General features: G+C 54.4%; 1 protein-coding gene across 1 annotated transcript; it reads right to left on the bottom strand.

Moving 5' to 3' along the window:
- Positions 1–2,757: 2,757 nt before the first annotated feature.
- Positions 2,758–7,762, bottom strand: SIX3 (SIX homeobox 3). The gene is made up of 2 exons (XM_030035937.1): positions 6,694–7,762; positions 2,758–4,264 (listed from the first exon to the last, which is right to left on the bottom strand). The coding sequence occupies exons 1-2, from the start codon at positions 7,452–7,454 to the stop codon at positions 4,072–4,074; spliced, it is 954 nt and encodes a 317-aa protein (XP_029891797.1). The 5' UTR covers positions 7,455–7,762; the 3' UTR covers positions 2,758–4,071.
- Between the last annotated feature and the right edge of the window lie 15,354 nt (positions 7,763–23,116).

Here is a 23,116-nt window from a genome sequence, read left to right as displayed (position 1 = left end):
GGTCTGGGCCCGACTTCCGACGGGGCGGGCGGGGCGGGGCCGTGCCCCCGCGGCCGCGGGCGGGAGGCGGCGGTGCGGGACGGCGCAGGCCGGGGGAGCGGGGCCGCCCGGGCCGGCTCCCGGGGACCCGGCGCGGTGTGCTGCCGGGCTCCGGCCATCTGCCTCCCGTCCTCCGGCTCGCGCTTAAATATTGATCAAGCGCACTTCAGCTTCCGAGTAATTTCATCTTAATCAACGGCCGAGCTCGGCGCGGATAATGAACTAATGCTGGAGAGGGGCTGTCGATAATGCGCGGCCAGGGGCAGGGAGGAGGCAGCCCTCCAGTTTGGCTGGGCTCGATAGGCCCTATCTTCCCGGGGCAGATGGACTTAGTGGGTGAGGAGGCTTAAACACAGCTTTTCATAGATTTACACCTCAATCAGCCATTCAGATTTTTAATGCAAATCCTGAAACAACACCATTTACCCATTACGGAGCCCGGCTTTGAAACGGCCTGTCATTAGCGGCACCCTCGGCACCCCGAAACCGCGCAGACACCGGCGCCCCCCTGGATGTGTGTGTGTGTGTCCCCGGCCGCCCCGCACAAAGGCCCGCGGCCTCCGGGGGAGGCGAACACCCCCAGCGGGGCCGGGGCAGCTCGCTCCTCCGGGATTGGGCTGGGCTCCTGCCAAAGAGGTAACTTTTGGGGGATGGGGGGTGGCAAATGGCACCGGAGACAGGGCCCTGCCTGGGAGGCTGGAGCCTGAGGCCAGGTGCGGATGGAGTGAGGCTGAAGGAGATCTCTGGCCTCCCCTAACTGCCACTGCACGACGGGGCGATCTTCTGGAGGCTTAATCAGGGGGAAGAAAAATCCAAACCTATCAGTGTAAGGCTCAGCTGAGGTAGATTATTGCTGCCGGCTTGACGCCTTCTAGCTGCAGCTTCGAGACGCGAAAATGAAGGAAGAGAGAGAAAAAAAAATAAACCCCAAACTTTCACGCCTCTGAATCCTTTCAAGTATCAAATCCCGTTGAAAATAAAGCAGGATGGGAACGACACTCCTACCAGCGAGAACCAGAAATATTGCGCTTAAAAACAATGTACTGACACCGAAGACCTCCTTCCTACCCAACCCCGGGGGTGACTGGAAGGGCCGGGTTCTTTTCTTATAAAGGCCTCTCCGCTGCCTCCTTGCCGGGGGGAGAGAGAAAGAGCAGCTCCAGCTCAAGCGTGAGACCCGTGAGAGGGTGCCGGCCTTTGGGGAGCCTTTTAACCCCTCCTGGGTAGTATTTCTCCCCTCCAAAAGCCGCATGGGGGAGGGGAAGAACTAGGTCCATCACACGACCCCCTTCTCCCACCCACGCGGAACACGGGAGCCCTATTGTGTCTGTTTCCCCCTCCCTCGCCCCAAGCAATTCCCGTACAACCGGGCGTTATTTTCTTTTATCTCCCCACTAGTGTTGGCGACGGGGCAGTGACGCCGCCGGATCTGCCCGTGGGGAGACCCCGCCGCGGAGCCGCGCGTGGAGCAAAGCCCGAGGGGCGGGGGAGGCGAACCCCGACGGGGTGGGCGCTGCCTCGAGCCGTCCGTGTCCTTTCCCGCGGGGAAACGGAGAAGTCCCCCCCCAACACACACCCTACGCGGGTCTCCGCGGTTCGCGGGTGCTCAGTGGCCCAGCGTGGAAACTCTTTCCTGCCCCGGCCAGGGGGTGTCTCGGGGGGGGGACACACGTGCCCTCCGCGCTCGCTGAGCGCACACAAGCGGCTTTTCCTCGGAGGCACCAAAGGTGTATGAACGTATTCGCACATCAGCTTATTCCTTAAAATTACCCGTTAGTGGCTTGCTCTAAGATCTCACATTCTAGTGGGTTCCCCCAGATCCCCAGGTAGCCTCTTGGGGCGGGGGGACGCGAGGGGAAGCCCAGCCGCTTCCTAAGGCTTTCCGTAAACCTAGTTCGGACTTCCCCAAAAAAGGGGAAGAGGGAAGAGGGAGAGAGGACTCGGGCAACACAAAGGTAGATCGGAAGTCCAAATTAGTTTGGAAATGGTCAAGATATTCCAGGCACGTTTCTCCCTAAATCCCTGGTAAGTTTCAAAATTGTATTTTCAAGTAAAAACAAGTTTAGAATTTACCCTTCATTAATTCACGGATGAATAATCTGCCCAGGGCAAAACAAAACTTTAATTAAAAAAAAAAAAAAAAAAAAAAAGGACAGAAAAAAGAAAGATGCTGAAATACTGTTAGTCATGCAAATAAAGGCTTCTTTCAGCACATTACAATATACTCCGGATTCGAAGGGAGGAGCTGCAGCCCGCTTAGGGCGAGGAGTTTATGGTTTTGTTTTCATTTAAAGCTACAAAACAAATCCCGAAATGTTTTAACCGCTCTCTGGAGACACTCGGCCCTGCAGACAGGCGTCCGGGGGAAGCCTTTCAGCTCGGAGTGCACAAAAAAAGGACCTGGGGTGGGGGGGGAAGGGTAACGCTGGAGCCGGCGGTGGCGGAGGGGACACGGAGGGACCCAGCCATGCCCCGTGCCCCGCGCCGCCGCCGCCGCTATCGCAGCCCAGTGTCCCCGTTGCCGCCCACAGCCACCTCGCAGGGTCGCTCCGTCCCCCCAAAATCTCCGCGGGGTGTCCCGCCGAGGCGGGGAAGGCGGGGGCCGGCGGCGGCGCAGGGGCCGCGCAGCCGGGGCCGCGGCGGGGCAGGGCGGGAGGCAAGGCGCCCACGGGGAGGGCGTGTTTTTCCGTGGCGGACAAAAACACCGACATCGCTGGATAGATAAGAAAATGGAATACTGTATTTGATTTAGAAAGTTTGTACATATAGATAAACACGCAGTTAAGGAAACAATAGTTTAAGCGTCCTACGTGGAGTTTAAGAAGAGACCCCCCAAAAGCTGCTATGAAATACTCAAAATAGCTTTTGCATAAGATAACTACAGTTGCACCCTAAGCTTTTTTTTTTTTTCTTTTTTTTCTTTTTTTTTTTTTCTATCGCTGAGGTCCCTTTTGAAAACCTAGCACGTCAGATCTTGACAGCTAAGTTTGTGCAAGGAACACCGAGTCAAGGAAAATAAAAAGGAGAGAGAGTGAAAGGGTGGGAGGGAGATAGACAGGGAGGGGGGAGGAAGAAAGAAAGAGTAGAGCAAATATCATATACAAGCATTTCTACACATATATTACAAACTGGGAAAATGACCGCATCATTAAGATATACATAATTCATATAAAATTTTGAAATAAAAATAAAAATCTGTTACAGTCATAACTATTCTTTTTCCACATTTATAACCAGTACCCACACAGGCAGTGACAGAAGTGTAGAAAAAAAGGTGCTTACGAATAAAATGATTGTCTGCTGAACAAAAAAACAGAAAACTGCATCTTGGCTGGACCATCACTTGGACTTAAAAAAAAAACCAAAAGACCAACAAAAAAACAGAGAGAAAGGGAGAGGGGGAAAGAGAGAGAAATAGGAGCAACAAAAAGGCGATAAACATTTGTTATTTCCCTCTTCAAGGAGTTCCTTTTTAATTTTTTTTTATTTTTATTTTTTGTACAAATTCGATCGGAGTTTGCATTTGTTTGTCTGGTTTCTGTTTGTTTTCCTTTACTATAGAGAATATTTTTTCCCAGATACAAATTTAATCATCATCATCATGCAAGTGGGTGAAATGCGTCCATGGAAAAGCGCAAAGGAGAAATCGTGCTTGTCCTAAAAAGAATACAATTGTCACTTTTGCTTTGTTTTTTTTTCTTTTTTTTTCTTTTTATATATATAATAATTATTATTTCCCGCCCCCCCACCCCCCCGCTGCAGCACCAGCGTTTGTGACTTGAAGTTTTAGCTCCATCTCTTGGTGGTGGTGTTGGCTGACGGTGGTGGTGGTGGATTCTCTGATCCCTGTCTGTTTGTTTGCTATTATGTTTGGGTCGTGTTTGGCCTTTTCTTTCCTCCTGGCTGTGTGTGTGCGTGCATGCGTGTGTGTGTCCTGATTCTAGGTTGCCTCGGTTTGTTTTGCTCAGGTCGGGGAGAGGGTGCTTGGCTGTTTGGATTTGGATTTTTTGTTTGTTTGTTTGTTTTCCGATATCATACATCACATTCCGAGTCGCTGGAGGTTACCGAGAGGATGGAGGTGCCCGTCTCGGCTCTTTCTGTCAAACTGGAGACGCTGGTGGTCGGGCTGGCCGCCGTGGACGGAGACTCGGCCGAGCTGTGTGTCGGGCAGCCGGGCTCTGCCAGCGACCGCATGCCGCTCTGTCCTATCGCCTGGTGCTGGAGCCTGCATCGCGCCGGGAGACAAAACAACAGCACAGCCCCTCTGAGACACCGCCGCCGCCGCCGCCGCCGAGGGGACGGCGCCCGCCCGATCCCGCGCCTGCCTGGGGACGGCCGCGGCCCCCGCCCGGAGCGGAGCGGACCCCCCGGCCCGGCCCGGCCCGGCCCGGCCGCCTTCCCGGAGCGCCCCGCGGAGCCCGGGAGCGGCGGCGGGCGGCAGGGCCAAGCTGTGCGCCCGGGCCGTGCTGCCCCCGCCGCCGGCGCGGCCGGGCCGGGCCGGGCCGGGGCTTCCCCGCGCCGCCGGGGCTGGCCACCTCGGGAGGGTGGCACCCAGCGCAAAGACAGCGAGAGGGGTGGCGGCTGCAGCGGGCACGGGGAGGGGGGGAGAAGCGGTTCCCTGCCCGGTGGTTTGAAAAAGAGGAGCAGCGCCTTCCCTTTCCCCGGGTAGCCATTCATCCCCGCGGCACCGCGGGCCTAGGAGAAAAGCACGTCTGTGTGAGCTCCTCGCACACTTGGCCACGGCGGAAAGCTGCAAGGACCGACGGTCTGCAGCGGGGAAGAATCGCACGGGATCCTCATTCTGTACTGGGGCGAATATCTGTCTAAATATTTTCCAGCGGTCAGGTAAACACTCTGGGGTCTGCGGCAGGACTGGAGGAAGCTCCTGCCCTGGGAACGCAGCGCTATCAAGAAAATGAAAAAGGGCGATTGTGGAACACGGCGCTTCTCTCCCCTAGAAATTTAAGTCCCTTTTCCATCTGAAAGCCAAAATTAGCTTTAAAGTGCCGGTCCTTTCACCGCCAACACTTAAGGGTACATTGCCGTTGAACTTTTTTTTTTTTAAAAGAGGCAATAAATGATTTTTAAGTTCCCTAGCGTGTTGTGAATATTCCTCTGCGCCCGTTTATTCCGCTCGAAACCCAAAGAAAGCCTGATTCGAGGATAAGGGCTGAAAGTCCTGGGCTGAGAAGCCAGCCACAACCTCTAGCGCCTAGCATTGCCAGCGTGAATCAAAATACGCTCTTCGCTCAACTGTTTCTCACCGGAGTATTTTCTATTTAACTGTCTGCAAAGAACAGAAAAATGTACCCGCTTTATTTTACATTTCTCATTATTTTAAGTTGTCTAATTTCAGCGTCTTTGATTTTTCTCCCATTTACAATTCCTGGTGCATTCATCTGCTGTCAACAGCGCTGAGTCAACAAAAGCATCCGTAGGCAACTTCTGTTTATTTACAGTCCTAAGCTGATCTGTTTTCCATTTAATGGAAATTAAATGGCGAGGCACTTTTAGGTTGCATTTCTCCGACAGAACCTTGAGTCAATAGCACCAGTGCTATAATTAGGAGGAATTTAAGAGACAGCATTTACAAGAACAAGAAGTTTTGTCTACACGCTTACAGCGGTAGCCAAACTTAAATTTAAATAAAAACAGTATATCAGGCTGGATTAAGGGTCCATTTTCATTTGCAAGATAACTTTTACGGAGGGTGACAAGAAAAAAAAAAAAAAGAAGGAAGGCTGCCTCACTTTTATCATGGCAAAGCAGAAATAATAATAAATAAATAAATAAATAAAACAGACACCGAGAGACACGCAAATAAATGCAAGCGTAAATGCAGAGGAAACACACCACCGGAGGGCCTGGCCGCCATGTGGTGTAAACAGAGAAATGGGGATGGGGGAAAAAAAGAGGTTTCCCGATCTCCTAAAGGCTTTTCTCCCTTTTTCTCCCCGAGTCGAACGGCTCCGGGCTTTGCGTGTGCGTGTGCTGGTCCCGCCGCGCAGGCAGAGGAGCACGAGCAATTGGAGCGGAGCCGCCTGCTCTGCACAAACCCGCTCGGAATCCCACCGCCCGCCTCGGCCCTTCGGCGGGGGAACCGCGCCGGAGCCCGGCCGGACGCAGATCCCGGCAAGCCGAAAGCAAAACCGGAGCCCACCGACCCGGGGCTGTGGGGTTTCCCGTCCCCGCGGCAGCCGCTGCGGGGAGGGAGGCAGGGAGAGCCGGGCTCTGCCCCCGCCGCAGCCGCTGCGCCCCGCACACACACACGCGCGCACACACGCACGCACACAGGCGCGCACGGAGCTGCCCACGCCTGCGGGTGAAGCCCCAGCCCTGCCCGCACCCCGGGAGCCCGTGGGGAGCCCGGGCAGAGCTCGGGGCGCGCCAGGCAACTTCGAGCCGTGCCTGCCCCCGTCGCATCCCTGCGGCTGCCGGGAGGAGACCTACCCGCTCGGCGGGGGGGACCAATTTCTCCCCGTGGCGGTGATGGAGATGAGGAGGAGGAAAGGAGAGGCAGAGGCGCGCTGCCGGCCGGGCGGCCGCCGAGCCGCGGCGCGGAGCGCGGCCGCCCGCGGGGCCCCGCCGCCCAGCTCGCCCCCCGCCCCCCAGCTCGCCCCCCGCCCCGGAGCGGGGCCCCGCAGCCCCACTGACCTGTTTTTAGCCGCCGCTGCTCTGTCTCGTTGCCTTCGGTTTTTGAACCAGTTGCCTACTTGCGTGGGGGTGAGCCCCGTGGCCTGAGCCAGTTCCCTTTTCTTGCTGGGGTTGGGGTAAGGGTCCTGCAGGTACCACTCCCTCAGGAGGCTGCGAGTCCTCTCCTTGAAGCAGTGCGTCTTCTGCTCGCCATCCCAAATGGTCCTGGGCAGCGGAAACTTCTTCCTCACCCTGTATTTATCAACCGGCCCCAGCGGGCGACCCCTTAGCTTCTCGGCCTCCTGGTAGTGCGCTTCGAGCCACATGGCCTGCAACTTGCCGTGGGACTCCTTGGTGAATTTGTGGTTCTCCAGGATGTGGTAGAGGTCTCGGAAATTGCCCGTGTGGAAGGCCACCACCGCCCGGGCGCGGAGGATGGACTCGTGCTTGTTGATGGCCTCGCATGCCCCCGGCGCCACCGGCAGCGACCAGAGGAACCTCCCCAGCCTCTCTATGTCTCCAGTCTCCTCCAGCGTCTCGCAGACGCTGGCCACTTGCTCCGGGGAGAAGTTGAGTGTGGGCAGCTGAAACATTGACAACTCTTCGTGGGGTGCCCGGGAGCTGCCGCCTCCACCGCCGCCGGCACCGGGGCTGCAGCCCGAGCCGCTGCCGCTGCCGCCGCCGCCGCTGGCGAGAAGGAGGGAGCGGTGGTGCGGGTCGGCGGCGAAGTTTGGCAAGAAGAAATGGGTGGGATAAAGCTCTAGCGGGGACCTGAACACCATGGGATGACCGGGGAGAGGGGGAGATAAATCAAGGAGAAAAGAAAGAAAGGGAGGAAGAAGGGAGGAAAGGGCACACGCACCGCGCACGCATCCACACCCGCACACGCACACACAGCCACATAGAGGCACGGGGGCACACACACACACTCTCACACGCACACGCGGACACACACGCACACGCACTCGCGCGCACACACACACGCACACACACACGCACTCACACACACCCGGCCCCGCGTCGCCGCCGATTCAGGATTCAGTGATTCAACAGCAATCGCCCTAATGACAACAGCCTCATAATATCTCCCCTAAATCCACAGTGAGTGCAGCGCTGAAACATTTTGTTTCGCTTTTCTATTGGTCTTCTGAGTGTCGTTGTGGCGTTGCCATGGCAGCCCCTGCCAATCACTGTCAGCCCTGCCAATCATTACGGAGTACGTAAGGAAGGTTTTTACCACTTCGCCCAAATGCACGGGGGGGAGGGAAGCGGGGCCGTTGGTGGAAAAGCCTGGGGTTTTTGTGTGTGGTGGTTTTTTTTTTTTTTCCTTAATCTTTGCAACTCCTAATCTCAGCACTTCCCCTTCTCCCTGTCTCTCCCCCCTCCCTCTCCACACCCCTCCTAAATAAGGGATCAAATAATGCGAAAAGCAGTGTGCACATATTTGTTGAATGGGATGAGCAATTAGAGGGTGGAATATTATTGTGATCTTAACGAGCCTCGTTAAAGCTAAAGGAGATATGGGGGGAAAGTAAATGGGCCAGGCTGGGATACACGTTCGGATAAAGGGCTCCTAACTGAGACAATTTACACATGATTTGCACGTAGTTTCACTTCATTCTGCCTATCTGAGCACTAATAGTGCCGGGGAAGAAAAGAAAGATGAGATCATTAGACCCATCCTCACGCCGGTGACCCTCCCAGAAGCAGGCACATACAGTACAAGCTGGGTTTAGCCCTGGTTCCCCGAAGAGTCCCTCTCCTCTCCTCTCCTCTCCTCTCCTCTCCTCTCCTCTCCTCTCCTCTCCTCTCCTCTCCTCTCCTCTCCTCTCCTCTCCTCTCCTCTCCTCTCCTCTCCTCTCCTCTCCTCTCTGCTCCTCTCCTGCCTTCCGCTACTCCCTGCCCCTCTCTGCGGAAGGAGGGATCCGCTGCCCGCGGAGCTCCGCGGCGGCTCCGCCGAGAGCCGCGCAGGGCGCCCAGCCCGGACCCGCTCCGGCCGCCTGGGCTCCGCGCCCGGCTCCGCGCCCGGCTCCGGCGGCGCCCCGCTCGCTGCCTCCCCCGTCCCACGCCTTGCTTCCCCCGCCCTCCCGCTCCTTCTCGCCTTCCCTTTCCCTCTCTCCACTTTGTTTTTCTTTCATTCTGGCTTTCCTCCTCCCATTCGCCTCCTCTCGCCCCTTCCTTTCTCCGGAGCTCGGCGACCTTGCGAGGCTGGTCCTCACCCCCAAACCCGCCGGGGCTTTACACCGCACCTCTCTCTTCCCCCGCGATTTCTGCCCCGAACTTGCACGGCTTCTGTGCGGGGAGGAGGAAAGGGAGGCGAGCAAAGCGGGTTTGAACCCAGATTTATTTTCTTTTTTCTTTTTTTTTTTTTTATATATTGTGAGCAAGGAAAATCTCCGTGGTGGTTTGAGTGCATCCATCAGTAAGACCTAGCTGGGTCGCCAGACCTTGCTACCATGCAACTATATTTATTATTAGGTATGTTGCTTTTAAGAAGATTTAATCAGCATCTTGAGCTGGTAACTCTTTTGTTTAGTTTCTGTAGCTATGGAAGTGTGATTTACAGAGATTTGTACGGGTCATGGACATCTTTCCAGACTTACTGTGTATATTTAGACAGGACTTTGCTTGGTGTTAAAAAGTGTATATTTTGAATAGGTTCACACACAGTAGCAAACAATACCGACATTGTAAAGGCATGTACAACGAGTATTGAAACGCAGCATCCAGACTTCAACTAATCTGCCCTCAATAAAGCTGAAATAATTATCCTAAGCCGCCTTTCTAGAAGAAAAATCATTGAGGAATTCAAAACTTTTTTAAAGATCTTTTCTGCATTCCGATGGAGATCGAGGGGTGAGGCTTGGAGCCCAAACTACTTTCAGACATCAATGGAGGGAAGGGGAGGGGAAGAGAGATATTACAATTAAAATGTGAAAACATAGCGTGACTTGCCCTATCCGAAGGATAATAATAATACTGCTATGGGTGGTAGAAGTTCTTTAGCTGGGCTCCAAACTGGTTGTGATCCTTTCACAGCGGACTCCTCGTGAAATAATTCCAAGTGGCAGATGAATAGGTCCAGTTGGAAGAGCTGCTGGACTGGAAGAAGCTCGCTGTATTACACATTCATCTGATTTCCACTAAACTGTCATCGGTGAGCTACATGGCTTCATAGTCCTAATGGAAATAACTCGCCCTCTTAATTTTTAGTGATCTGCTTAAACACTTCTGTTAACAGACTTGGGGAAAACTCCCCCCCCCCCCCGCCTCCCCCCCCTCCGGCTTCTATTTCCAGTTGTACAGCTAAGGAGGGAAAGAGACTTCTCAGCCCCTCTGCAAATCGACTTGGAGGTATTAATTGGACAACAATATGTTTAGTCAAAGATTTTAATACACACACACACAAAATCTTTTTCTTTGTAATCCTTTCCTTTTATGTAAAGGATTACAGAGGGGAGGGTGGGGGGAATTCTTGCCGGAGTTTCTTAATATTTGATTCCATTTTTCTTCAAGCTGCAAATTAAACTGCCTTAAAATGTATTTCCAGAATAAAATCCAAATCGGCCTTTTCTTTTTTTTTTTAATCTCCCAGACGATCATGCACTGGTCGTTAGCCTATAGGTTGCATCCCTCTATTAGGATTCCTGATGAACCTTTCAAAGCTTCAATATTTCTTTCTTTCTCTCTTTCTTTCTCTCTTTCTCTCCCCCCAGACCTATGAAACATACAACAACTGCATTTCTGGTGAAAATCTTTCTTCCGAAGTATCCTTCTGTAGGGCATTTCAATGCATGTCCACTCTGCGAGCGTGTGTCCGTGTGTTTAAAGCCAAACAAACCCACAAACCTGGTGTGCCGATCAGCTAATGTCAAGGTCTTACTGAAGCCCGCTCTCCTCTCTGCGCCCGCGGACCAGCGGTCCAGCGCAGGAGCTCTGCCAGCCAGAAGCTCCTGCAAGGACGGAGCCAGCATCCTAAAATGTGTGCGCCCGTTCCCGCGGCTCGCCAACGCGGGTCACCGAGGCGCGGTGGTCGTCAGCCAGACCTCGGGAGCGGATCCGGTGTTTGCCCAGCCTGGCCGGGGATTCAGCGCTCCCCTAAGCCTGTTAGGGACACACTCTCATGTCCTGAAATGTGCAAGCAGATAATTGCTGGCGCTCTAGCTTTGTGTGAGGAGGCCAGGGTGTAAATGGCTTTTAATGACTGCAGCTGCTGGCTGCAAACTGTCAATGGGATCGGCTAATGCCGAGCCCGGACCCGCCGAGCCGCAGCCGGGCGGGCGCAGCCGCCGGCCCCCACCGGCAGCGCGCAGCGGCGCGTGGGGCAGCGCGGAGCGGCGCGCGCATCCGGGCGCGGAGCCGGGCGCGGCCGGCGGCAGCGGGAGCACGGCGGCGGACGGGGCTGGGCAGAGGCTGCCCTCTTGGCTGGGAAAATCCTTTCCGGATCCTGTGAGTTTGTTACGGGCAGGCGGAGGTCCCGCGGGGGACCCCCCCGGGCGTGCGCTGCCTCTCACACCCCCCCCCCCGCCGTCCTTCTCCACTCCCGCGCTGGGGCTCGGGGGTCCGGGACGGGGACAGGTGGGGTCCCCCCCCTCGCTGCCGATAGCCATCTTCTCCGGGCTGGGGAACCTGCCGTCCGTTTCCAGTCAATCTTACTTGATCCCACATGATTCATTGTTTCAGCTGCTAGAATGACATGTGGCTCTGCAGGGCAGGGGAGCAACTCCCCTCCTCCCCAAAAACTTCCCCCTAAATAAACCAGGACAAGCCTGTGCTCTCGTCTGGAGAGAACCCTGCGAAGTTGTGAGCGTGTGTGTATGGGTGTGCGAGTGTCGGGCTGCCAACCTGGAGGACTTTTCGGGGGAGAGGAAGGGAAGCAGAGAGGGAAGCTCTTTTATTTCGCTGCTTGTTTTGATGGTCGCTCCCAGGAGGCTGCGATTTTCTGCTGCCTAGTTAGTGCCCCTTAATCCTGACTCGGGAGCGACTCAGTCGACGCTTGCAAGGGCTGATTATTTTTTTAATCGGGGAGGCAGGGGCTCAGACGGGGCTGGGGCGTAGCGGTCGAGGTACGGGCGAGCGGAAAATGCAGCACGGCGGCCGCGGCGAGGGGGAAGGCGAGGGGGGAGAGAGGGAGAGCCCGGGGCAGGTAAAGGAGAACCCATCGTGTTGGTCTTGTTAGGCTTCTTTATTATTATTATTATTATTATTATTATTATTATTATTATTATTATTAATTTATTTTTTGCCAGTCTTCAGTGGCAAGCGCTGGCAATTTTGCACTGATGCTGTCTTTACAAACACATCTATCCTTCTCCTTCCTTCCCTTTTTCTCTCTCTTTCTTCTTCTGCCTCTCTTTTTAGTCACGATTTCCCGAGATAAATGAATGCTCATTTGTTGGGTGTGCAAGCTGTGGCCCATCCGGCTCCCGTAATACAGCCCTGTTCATGCGATGTGTGCTGTGCCGGCCGTGCTAAGAAACAAGTGGGCAAGTGATTTTTTTTAACGGTTTGGATTGGTTTGAGAAGCCGACGGGGGTATTTTATTACTGGTCCAAAACAGTGCTCCAGCTTCCAAGTTAAACTTTTGGGGACACCCCCTAGTCCTTTATTTTGAGTAAGCACAGAGGCTGGAGGAGGAAAACGTGAGATACCCCGTTTTGGGGGTGTTGGGTTGGGGTTGTTTTTTTGGTGGTGTTTTGGTTTTGGTTGGTTTGTTTGGTGTTTTGGTTGTGGAGGGTTTTTTGGTTGGTTTTTTTTGTTGTTGTTGTTGAAAGGAAGGAGAAAAGGTGTGCAGCTCGCCTCCGCGGTGCGGTGCCGGCTTGGGAAGCAGCAAACTTTCCCGAGGAGGCGACGGATCCGCCGCCCGGCTTGGCTGCTTCCCCGCATCCCTCCGGATCTGCTGGCAGCTCCCGCCAGCCGAAAGTTACCTGCTCTGCAGCAGCAGCCGTGCAGTCGCTTGCTCCTGAATTAAACACAACTCTTAATGATGTAGCATTATCAACAAGGGACGCTTGATTGACTGATCTAGGTATGATATATGTGCTGGGCGTCTAAATTAAATATTAAGTGAAATACTTAGCTCTAATTAGAAATCGTAACCTAGCAATGAAAACTTGAAGAAACAAATTGCGGGGGGAGGAGGGGACAGCCCTTATCGCGGCAGCGAGGAAGTAGCGGTGATGTGTACAGAGGCTGACATATTAGCAACAAGCAGCAACTTTGAAATGATTGACTTATCATTAAAGCCATCAGGCTGATTTTAATAATTCCTCTTCAAGAAAAAAAAAAGAAAGAAAAGAAAAAAAGAAAGAAAGAAAGAAAGAAAGAAAGAGAGGAAAAAAAGCGTGGAACCTCGCAGACAAGTTATTTATTTATCAGCGCGTTAGACCTAAGAGAAACATAATTAGAACCGGGGGAAGACAAGGGAAGGCGGGGGGCAATCTGTCGGCGAATTTAACAAATAAACGTCCAAAAAGCAGTGACCATCCAGCTCGGGGCTTCTCTGGGCGCTGGAGATGTCAGAGCTAGATGCCTTCTCCCCCGAGTGTGCCTTCCCAAGGTAAACAAGCACACAGTTGCCTCAACTTTCTCCTTTAGTACAAAGTTCCTGGTGCGACGGAAAATTTGAATATTTTATCAGTCTCTTGTAGTGACCCTCATTAGGTGGGCATCCTGCTAAGGCCCTGGCGTTACAAGAAAGCTGCCCAATCAGAGCATTTGCACGCCTTGTTAGCGATGGTTAATGAAGCTTCCCCATGCACTCAAAGAAAGGCCCCCTCGATGTAGATTTACCTTATGTCAACTCGTTACTTCTAATGAATCGCATCAAAATTCTTCCCTGAATGGGGCCGAGGTGCCCGGACCGAGATCCCCTCCCCGCCCGGCGGAGCCCACCCCTGCCACCGCCGGCACTTTAGCGGAGCACCCGAGACCGAGGTGACCAGGGGCAGTTTGGCGGCGGGGAGGGGGACAAGAGGCCGAGGGAGGGGACGGAGCGTGCGGCCGGCAGCGGCGGGGGCATCGCAGTCCGCGCGGGGCGGGGCGCAGCCCGGCCCCGGCCCCGGCCCCGGCTCCCGGCGAGGGCAGCGATTGCGGAGGCTTCGCCGCTGGCAGGTAGACGTTTGCTCTTCGCCTCTAATTTCCAGGCTCCCACCCCCCACCCCCCACCCCCCACCTCCCCGTCCCTCCGGGCTAGCATTTTAAAATCAATTAGTATTTTCAATTCTTGAGGTGAATTATTCAAACAAATGTTTGGGAGACCCTGAGGGAGAATTTGGCCGTGACAAAAGGTTTGATTAGCTTTATTTCCCCCCAAAAGCAACAAAGGCGCAGGGCTGCGAGAACAATCCGCTACATCAGGGCATGTTCAATTAAATGAAAGTCATTAGCTTCGCCGTGAAAGCACTACCTTTAAAATCAGATGGGGCGGGCGGGAAGAGGGGGGTACTCTGATAATTGTGGCAGGAGGATTTAATAACCCCCTCCCCCTATACACGCAAAGCCCTCCAAAAAGAAGAAGAAGAAGGGAGAAAGCGGGGGACGGGGACCCAACAAACCAACACTTCACCCTTTGGAAATTTGTGCTCAGTCTAAACAATAGGAAGCCCATAATGCAGATTATAACACTCACTGACTCGAATCCATTATCTGCCCTCCACACTGGCTATATATTGATTTCCATATACTTTCTATTGCTCTCAATGACTGAGCAAAGCTCCAGTTAAGAGCCCGCGACACACAGGAGCGCTGCTTGAACTACATCTCACCATTACAAGCCGGAGCCGGTTGTAAACACGAAAGGCTCCCACTTTCCCGGCGTAGCTGTGAACAAGCACACGACACTCACACCCCACCACCCCCCCGCAAAGAAGCGGGCGGCCGGGCAGAGCCGGGGCGCTGCCCCGGGCCCCCCTCCCGCCGCGGGAAGCCCGCGGATCCCCCCGCGGAGGCACGTCTAGGTGCGCAAGCCCGTGTCCGCGGGAGAAGTCCTGTGGCCGGTGCGCCCCGTCCCGAGGGCGCCGGAGCCGCCTGCCGGGAAGGGGGTCTCGGTCCCCCGCGCCCCTCGGGGTGCAGACCCAGCGAAGCCGGCCGGGCAGAGCCGGGGAGCTGGGCTCCCCGCCCGTGGCCCTCCGCCTGCAGCCCCTCTCCCCAGCCCTGAGCTCTTAAGGAGGGATGACGGTCGTTTCTTTAATTCTGAGACCCAGCAGAGCAGAACTTTTTCAAGGCAGGATCCTCCGGACGGTAAGTTTGATGTTTGGATTAAGATCACTTCCTCACGGGCTCTTGCAGTGTGTGTGTGTGTGTGTGTGTGTGTGTGTGTCTGTGTGTGCGCGCGCGCGTGACAGAGGAGGGGAGGGAGGGAGCGCCCAAAATGGCCATAAAAGAGAGAGAAGAAACCACCAAGAGCACAATCTGATTTTGGGGGAAAGTGCTCTTAAAGGGAGGTGCGGGGGGGGCGGCCCGACCGGTAGCGGGAGGCCACCGGGGCTGAGCCCCAGGAGCGCAGCTAAGGTGCCTTTGCCTCCCCGCAACCCTCCTCTGCAGGGCACCGCTCCAGGCAGAGGGGAAGAAAGTATCGAGAGGGTTAAAGTGCCCTGAGAGAAGCAGAAATTTGGAAGCGAGTGTGTGTGTTGGGGGGAGGGGGAGTAAAGCTGTACTTCTGTTGCTATAAGGACCCCAAATAATCCACTCGGAACCTGCATAGATCGGGGAGATCCGGGACAGCGTCTTAAACGGTCACATCGCCACCCCCACGCCCCCTTCCTTTACTTTAATGAAGATTGTTAATTTGTTTCGAGGCAGTGCGCTGGGCTGATAAGTCCTCCCTAGCTAATATGTTAAAGTTTAAATACCAGCAGGTGCAAATTCGCTCTACTGCAGGCTATAAAAATAATGCCGAAATTCAAGAGCACAAGAAGTTGGCCTTGGGATTGTGATTCATAAAAGGGAAATTGCGCTATACATAGTCAACTATTTACCAAAAAACCCCAACCCCCAAAGCCCTGAAAGTGCTAAATTCTTCTTAATGATGCCGAAGGTGAAGTTGTTTCACATTGGACAAAATCGGCATTATTCTTTGTCATGTAAATCACCTTTCACTTGACCTCAGGTTAGAGGATAATGTTCATTCTTGGTTCACACTAAAACTTATTTAAATCAGAGCGCTGAAGAATCATTTCACAAAATCCGCGTAATAAAGTGAAGAGAAATTGGGGATCTTCATTCAAAACACATGGGTTAGGAACGTGTACTTAAAAAAAAATTGGTATTTGCTGCAAAACTCCAGGATTAGGAGGTTTTTATTTAATAAAGTTATGCTCCTTGGATTTCCTGAGAAATGTGTATATAATTTCGCATAACAAGATTAAAAGAAAGGAAAAGATATGAATCAAAGGAGCTATAGATACACAAAAGACCTCCAAGTAACAATTACTCTAATACATATTTTAAAATAGGAAAAGAAATGAAAAGATATTTAACAATTGGGTAAAACAGAAATGAAGGTTTGATAAAGAAGATGCAGCTTGCGGTGCTATTTCATTCGATAAATATACTTTTGGCGTGGAGTGACAGGATATGTTATTTTGACACAAAATGAAAGCGTTACTGCAGATATAGAGACATAGATATACACGAAGACAGCTGTATACACTCATTTATAAATTAGCGGGTGCACGTGGAAGGAAATCTGAGCGTCTCTACTTTCCAAAGCGAAGCTGAAAAATATCCCATAGGTGAGGCGCTGGGCTGAGGTAGGTTTAATATTGAAGTGCTAGAGATTATTGGAAATCAAATAAAAATTCGACACGCACTGACCCATTAGAGGATTTAGCGGTGAGGAGGGAGAGATTTTCCAGGGCTTTTGTCGCTAATGTTTCAATGCTAGGCGCTAACTTTAAGAAAAGTGTCAGTAGAATAACAAATTGAGGGCATGAAAGGCCACGGAGAGAAAGCAAGCAAGGATGCTCTTGACTTCTTAGCAGTTGCTTAGAAAGGATCTCGAGCTTAATATGGGGACTCAATCAGCGGAGAGCACAAAGCTGGGGAAAGGGGGAGAGGAAAGTTGGGCTCAGCACGTGCACTTTGGTCAAGTCGCTTGAGTGAGCACTGGAGGGGGAGCTGCGGGCGCGGACCCTCCCCGCGGCTGCACCCCCTGCCCCCCCCCACCGCCCCCGCTCCCGGCACCGGGCGGCCGCGGACGCCGCCCGCCCGCCGCCACCGCCCGGCCCGGGGCTGCCGCCTTGCGGGGTGGGGGGGTCAGCGGGGGCTGTGTTAAACTGGGGCCCCTCTTGCGCCTCCGCGGGAGCGCGGGGAAAAGCCGCCCGGCTCGGGACAGGCGCTGGAGATCCGCCGGGCTACCCCAGCAGCTCCCAGGCGGCCGCCGAGATGAGTAACTAAATAGAGCATAATTTGCCCCCTTTACCGGAGCGCCAGCAGTAGATTTTGTTAAAAGGCTCCGTTATCAAACTCTGTCTTTCCGTGAGAAAAACAGCCGATTTTAAAGCCCGCCTGTAAAGATTTTTAACAGCTTAGCGAATATCACAGATAAGGGAAATCTGGAAGATGCTCACAGGACATCAGACCTTAATGGGCTCCTTCAGCGGCGGAGGGAGCTCCATTCTGTTCCCTGTGGGTATTATACTGCAGACAGGATTCGATATATACTCTATTTAATTTTGCTCTGTGACAGAGCTGTTTAAGTGTATACCATGCCTACTTTCTTTGTATGAAGACCAAAAGGATGCATTGTTGAAAGAAAACTATTCAAAATCTTTCATCTGATAGAAACGATCCAGCAACTGTGAGGCAGCTACAGCACAATGGTTCTGTCTGTATAATAGGTATCTCATAAAAATACAGCGTGTCATTGCAACAAAAAGTTAAAAGTCTTAAATGTATCCATCTTATATATTGCATGAAGTCAATAATATTCTAACCTTGCCTGCACCCCGCCATTAAGTGGTACACGGCACTTTAAAATCGAGGGCATTGTCATTGAAATCCCAGTCTCTAGCAGAGGAAGAGGGGAGCAAGGTAAGGTAAGAGAGGACCATTACGGATGTAATGACCTCAGGGTAAATATTCATTAGGAAGAGGAGATTCCTCTTCTAATACCCCGTCTATTTTCTTTGGAATGCAGTATCACGGAGCCTAATGTAGTCGCAAGACCCAAGATTTTTTGGGTCGAGTTTGGGGGATTTTTTTCTAGACACTTTCCTCAAGTGGGACGCAAATGCCAAGAATAGGTTATGAAAAAAAAATCAGCTCTCTCATTTTATTCAGGCAGCTGGAGAAGCTTGTTCCTTGCTTAGCCCCCCGCAGGAGAAAGCAGGAACATTTAAGCAGCGCGGTTAGCAGCCCTGTCTCTCCCTCTTCCCTTGGTAGGTGCACTTAGTCGGCGGAAAGAGAGACTGCACACAACCCCCGGGACAGAGTTTGCCTCCTGAACTACACTTTTCTTTCTGAAGAGCTGTAGCTCCGACCTCCAAACCAAGTGAGACTGGCGCTTTAAAGTAGCTGCGGACAGCGCTCCCGTGTCTTAGCAGGGTCACATAGGAGATTTGAGCCTTTTAATTTCCAGACACAAGGAATTACTCCCTTGGAGCCCCGGGTTGTTTTGTTTGGTTTTTTTTTTTTTTGGGGGGGGGGGTTTCTGGTTCCCCCCCCCCCAATAAGATAGAGAAGCTGGGTACGATTCTCTTATATACACAGAAAGATAAAGGGGTTGGGGAAAGACGACCCGGGGCACATCTGGCTGTGGGAGACTGCCCCATGCTCCTCGCCGTTCTGTTGTCCCCGGCGGGATGGCGACCGGGGCGGGCGCGGCGCCGCCGGGGGCTCCGGGGGCTGCCGACGGCCCGGCCCGGCCCGCGCTCCGTGCGGCAGCCAACGGGTGCGTCGCCTGGTGTGACCTTCAGGGAGCACATTTCAACTGCTAAACATCGAGAAAAGTGCTTCTCTCGCTTGCAGGCGCCATGTTAATGCCGGGAGCTGGGGCCGGGGCGGGGGGGGGGGGGGGGGGCGGTTTCGCAGTTGGTCTGGTTTTACGCGGTTGTTAATTCAGACTGGACGAGCTCTCGACGGCTCCGTAAAAACAAAAAGTACTTCGGGATTCCTCCCCCCCGCCCCCCCCCCCCCCGCCTCGTTTCCACTCCCCCCGAGGGGATGCGCTTTATAATATGGATCCCTGCTCTGGGACCCTACGGAGCATCCTCCCCCTCTCCGCCCGGTGGGGAAGGGGGTGGGCGGGGGGCGATCCCCGGGAGCGCGGGATGCCACGGGGTCCTGGCCCAGGGCCCCGACACTCGCCTTGTCGGAGGCCCCGGGCACCCCCGGGCAGCGCCTGGGACCGCCCAGCTTCCCCCATTCTGCTGCTTGCCGGGACGGGGGTGAGAAGTCTCTCCAAGCCCTGCTCCCCCCCGCGCACCCCTCGTTTGTGCTGGGAAGGCTGCGAGCAGCAAAATAAGAAAATACGTCCCCATTTCCCCGCGTGCAAAGTGATTTCCCAAGGTGTGGGTCTGCACTCTGCTGAGCTCTCTTCTCCCCTCACTGGCACTGAGACCCCCTGCTTAGTCAACGGCGCGGTTTTGTCTTCCCCGTCTTTTTTTTTTTTTTTTTTTGTAATGTGAAAAAGAAAAACAACCCCGCACTTTTGCAGGTGGCAGAAGTGGACGAAGCAACACCAGGATCGCGGCGGGGAGACAGAGAAGTCAGACAGAGCCGCGTCTTCCCGGGGCCGCAGGGCCGGGGCCGTGCTAAAGGTTCAAGTCCCCCTCAGGATTTCGGAACAAAGGCAGCCAGCCCAGCTCCGCCACGCACAAATCTCCATTGTAATCCTGGGCTTTTCCTCATTTTTTTTTTCTTTTTCCTATTTGCCCTGTTTTTCAGCCTGCGGTTCTTGAAGGTCAGATGGAGAGGTCATGGCTCTGCATCCCCTATAAATAGATTTTGATATTTAGACAGCTATTGCTACTCAATATTAACTTACAGGATAATGGGGAGAGATACGGTATGCGCTGAACCTGTTATTCACGAGTGAGCAGCATCTGTCGAATACAATTGTCGTCTTTTCGCCCTGTTTGGCTATAGCGCAAATCAATAGGGCGAAGGACGTCTTGAGGCTGGGATGGGGACGGTGAGCAGGACGGCTCTGCGGGGACACAGTTGCAAGTACAGTGTTGAAACTATACAAGGACTTCAGAGAGCTGAAGTCAAGAGCCAGGTAGGCACAGACCGGCTCTGAGTGAGTGGAGGACCCGTTCAAGAGCGGCTGGCGGAAAGCTTCCAGCTCCGGGTTTATTCTAGGGCTTCTGACACTTCACTTTAAAACACGATGAATTCTGCTGAGGTGGAAGGGTCTCCCCTCCACACATTCACAGCCAGCTTTCCCCTATTTCTGACTTTAAAAATCGTGGATTCCAGGTAGATCCAAACCTCTTGCTGTTCACAGAGCATTCAAGGGAAGGCAAGGTCTTCAGCTGTGGGTAATATTTTGAGGGAGCACTAGGAATTCTTGTTTCCATTCACAGAGCATCCTCTCTTCAGTCTGACCCCAAATCGTCCTCTGCCTTCCGCCACCTGCCAGGCAGAAAGGCTTTCACAGTCCCCGGCAGTCCTAGGTGCCGGCACTTTCCTTGGCGGTGCTATTAAAATGAAATTCACGGCCGGGACTCCGGTTGAGGCTTTAGAGCAAACACACCCGCAGCCGGGTACCCGCCGGGATGCGGCGAGAGGAGCCGTCCAGCGCTCCCGTAGCTGCAGGACCCCCCGTGTGCGACCTCCGCAGGCAGCGGTGGTCCCTGCGCAGGGGCAGCGGGGGCGGGGGGGATGTGGGGGCGGCCAAGCCCGCGCGGGATGAGGAGAGGAGCGGGGCCAGGCTGAATCCACCGCTTCTCCCCCGTGCGCCGCTTTGCTGGCTCACGCGTGGGTCCTGCGCCTCCTGTACAGCAAAAGCCCCGTGTCACTGGCGAGACCGCAGCTCTAGAAACTAGTTTTAATCAAGATCTCTTCTAGCGGGATGGGAAAACACACACGTGTTTCCATCCACTTACCTGGGCATGGCGGTCGTGAAGGGGGGCGATTATTGCTTGCGTGTGAATTTTGTGGTTAAAAGGGGTAGCCTGGGGAAGGGGAGGGAGGAGAGAGGCGCTGAATGGTTTAATTTAATCAATACAGTGTCTGAAAGAGTTGTCGAGATTTGATTCTCCCCTTCGCTCGTTTCAGTCGCTCTTTAATGTTCACGCGTAACATCTGGTAGTTGTGCGTCTGTGTTTCGGGGGGTGGTGTGCTCCTTATTTTAAGAAAAGGGATTATTGCCAAGGAAGAGATAGAATAGAGGCGGTTTTAAGACGCTGCGACTCCCTAAAGCCTTGCGGTTTTTACAACCAGCCCAAGCAGCAGTGAAACGAACTTTCTGTCGGAAGTTGCCTGACGCTCAGGAGGGACGACCGCGTTTCGCTGCCCGCCGGGGATCCGCGGGCTTAGTTCCGGCGGGGAGCGAAGCCACAGGAGCGGTCACCGGCGCCCCGCTGGCCCCGGCCGGGCGGGCCCCACCACCCCGGGCGGCCGCCGGGACACCGGGTGGAGGGCTGGCGGGGCACGGCGGGCTGCGGGGGGAGCAGGCGCCCAGCAGCCCCGGCCAGGGCGCAGCCGGCCAGGCAGCTGTCCTCCTCCGGGGCGGCCCGAGGCAACGGTGAGAGCCCTTTGCCTGTGGAGAGGAGCGGGAGCGCTTGTGCCAAGACCCCGACCGAAGGGACGGACGCGACTTTTCTGGGTGGTTTCGTGGCTCGCCAGGGAGGGAAGGTGCCGCCTCTCCCCCGCCGGCATCCTGCGCCCGGGATGCTCCGGAGGGTGTCGGGAGGTGCCCGGCGCAGCCCCCCCGGGGCGGCAGTCCGAGGGCTCCAGGGCGAAGATCGTGTGCTTCCCCCATCTCGGGGCTCTCTTTGATCTGATGCGCTGCTTAGGGCGAGCTGTTACGGAAGCTGTCCTCCCAAGTGAAGTCGGAGGTTTTGTGAGGTGCAGTCCCCATGCATTTTTAACCAGTGATTACTCAATTAATAGCAGGGCCTAAGACAGATGTCAAAACGTCTTGAAAATGTTTATCTGTGAATAATTGAGAAGGTGGTAAGACGCATTATCTGATTGTATAATGAAATATGTATGAGGAACAGCTGTTTGCAATGGCCACCTCCCGTTGTTTCATTAGCCTAGAGCCTCCTCTTTAAAGAAGCACTTCCCTGAAGGTGGCCATTCATCGCCGGCCGCTTCCACTGGCGCCGGCGGCTGAGCCGTGCCCTCAGGAGCCGCAGCGGGGAAGGGGTAACCCGGTGTTGTCCCTAGGCCGGGCCACGGGCTCTCCCCGTGGCATTTCTCACTGGTGGTTTGCTCCGAGGGCAGGAGGGAGGAGGCGCGGATGGGGTCCGAAGATGTCTTGCCGGGCACTCTCAAGCTGAAGAGGATGCCCCGGGAGGAAGGATCCTAGATGCTCACCTTGGAAGCGCAGCAAACAGCCATTTATTAACATTTCATGTCGAGCAGCGACAGCGTCCTCGACTGCTTAGTGTTGACATAAACTTCCAGACGTCGAGCATATGCTGTTGCACAGCATTGTTTATGTGTGGTACCAGATGTTGCTTTGCATCCTATTGTCTGGAGACAATGTTTAGTTCAGGTTAAAATATCTTTACTTAAACTGCTCAGTTGGCCATTGTGTGAGCATTAGTGAAGTGTCATGGAGAGGTAATGGGAAGTCCGGGGAGGTTAGCCCTCCGAGTGTGGCCAGGAGGTCCCTGGTTCATGGTGGGGTTACAGCTACCACTGTCATCTTTTGTTTTCCCTCCTCAGAGAACCCTTGTCCTTCCTCTAAAAGGATGTGCCCCGCTCTCTTTCCCTTCGGAGCTTTCTCCACCGGTTTCATGAAACAGCCCGATGTTTGTTTTTCTAGTTCCCCTAAATCGCCCGAAAGAGGAAAGGAAAGCGCGTTTCTGCGTCACTACCACCCCGGTCCGGTCTGGTCCAGGCGGAGCAGGGCGGCCCCACGCCCCTGCCCGGGGATGCTGGAGCCGGGGGGAGATCGGTCTCGACAGCAGAGTTCATGCTCCAACCAAGGGCAGCGGCTCCTACCCCTCAAAATGCCCGGCGCCCCCGTCGACGGCCCGACCGAGCCTCTCAGGCCGGGCGGGCGGAGGGGGCGGCGGGCCGCACCCCGGCGGGGCGAGCCGCTCGGTGACAGCCCCCCCACCCGCCGCCCGGGAGGAGCGGCTCGCCTGGAGTCTTTTCTTCCCTTTAACCCTGCAGCCTGGGCCAGCCGCGGCAGCTGACCTGTGGCGAGACTTTTGCTCCGGGCGAGAGAGGGGAAAAAAGCTATAGACTTTAATCGGATTTCTCCCCAAACACTTCTGGTATGTTGTTGTTATGCATCTATATGGAGATCATGATTTATAAA

Source organism: Aquila chrysaetos, chromosome 13, assembly GCF_900496995.4.
Source record: "Aquila chrysaetos chrysaetos chromosome 13, bAquChr1.4, whole genome shotgun sequence".
NCBI classification, from domain to species: Eukaryota; Metazoa; Chordata; class Aves; order Accipitriformes; family Accipitridae; genus Aquila; species Aquila chrysaetos.
This window is presented reverse-complemented; position numbering and strand designations above follow the sequence as displayed.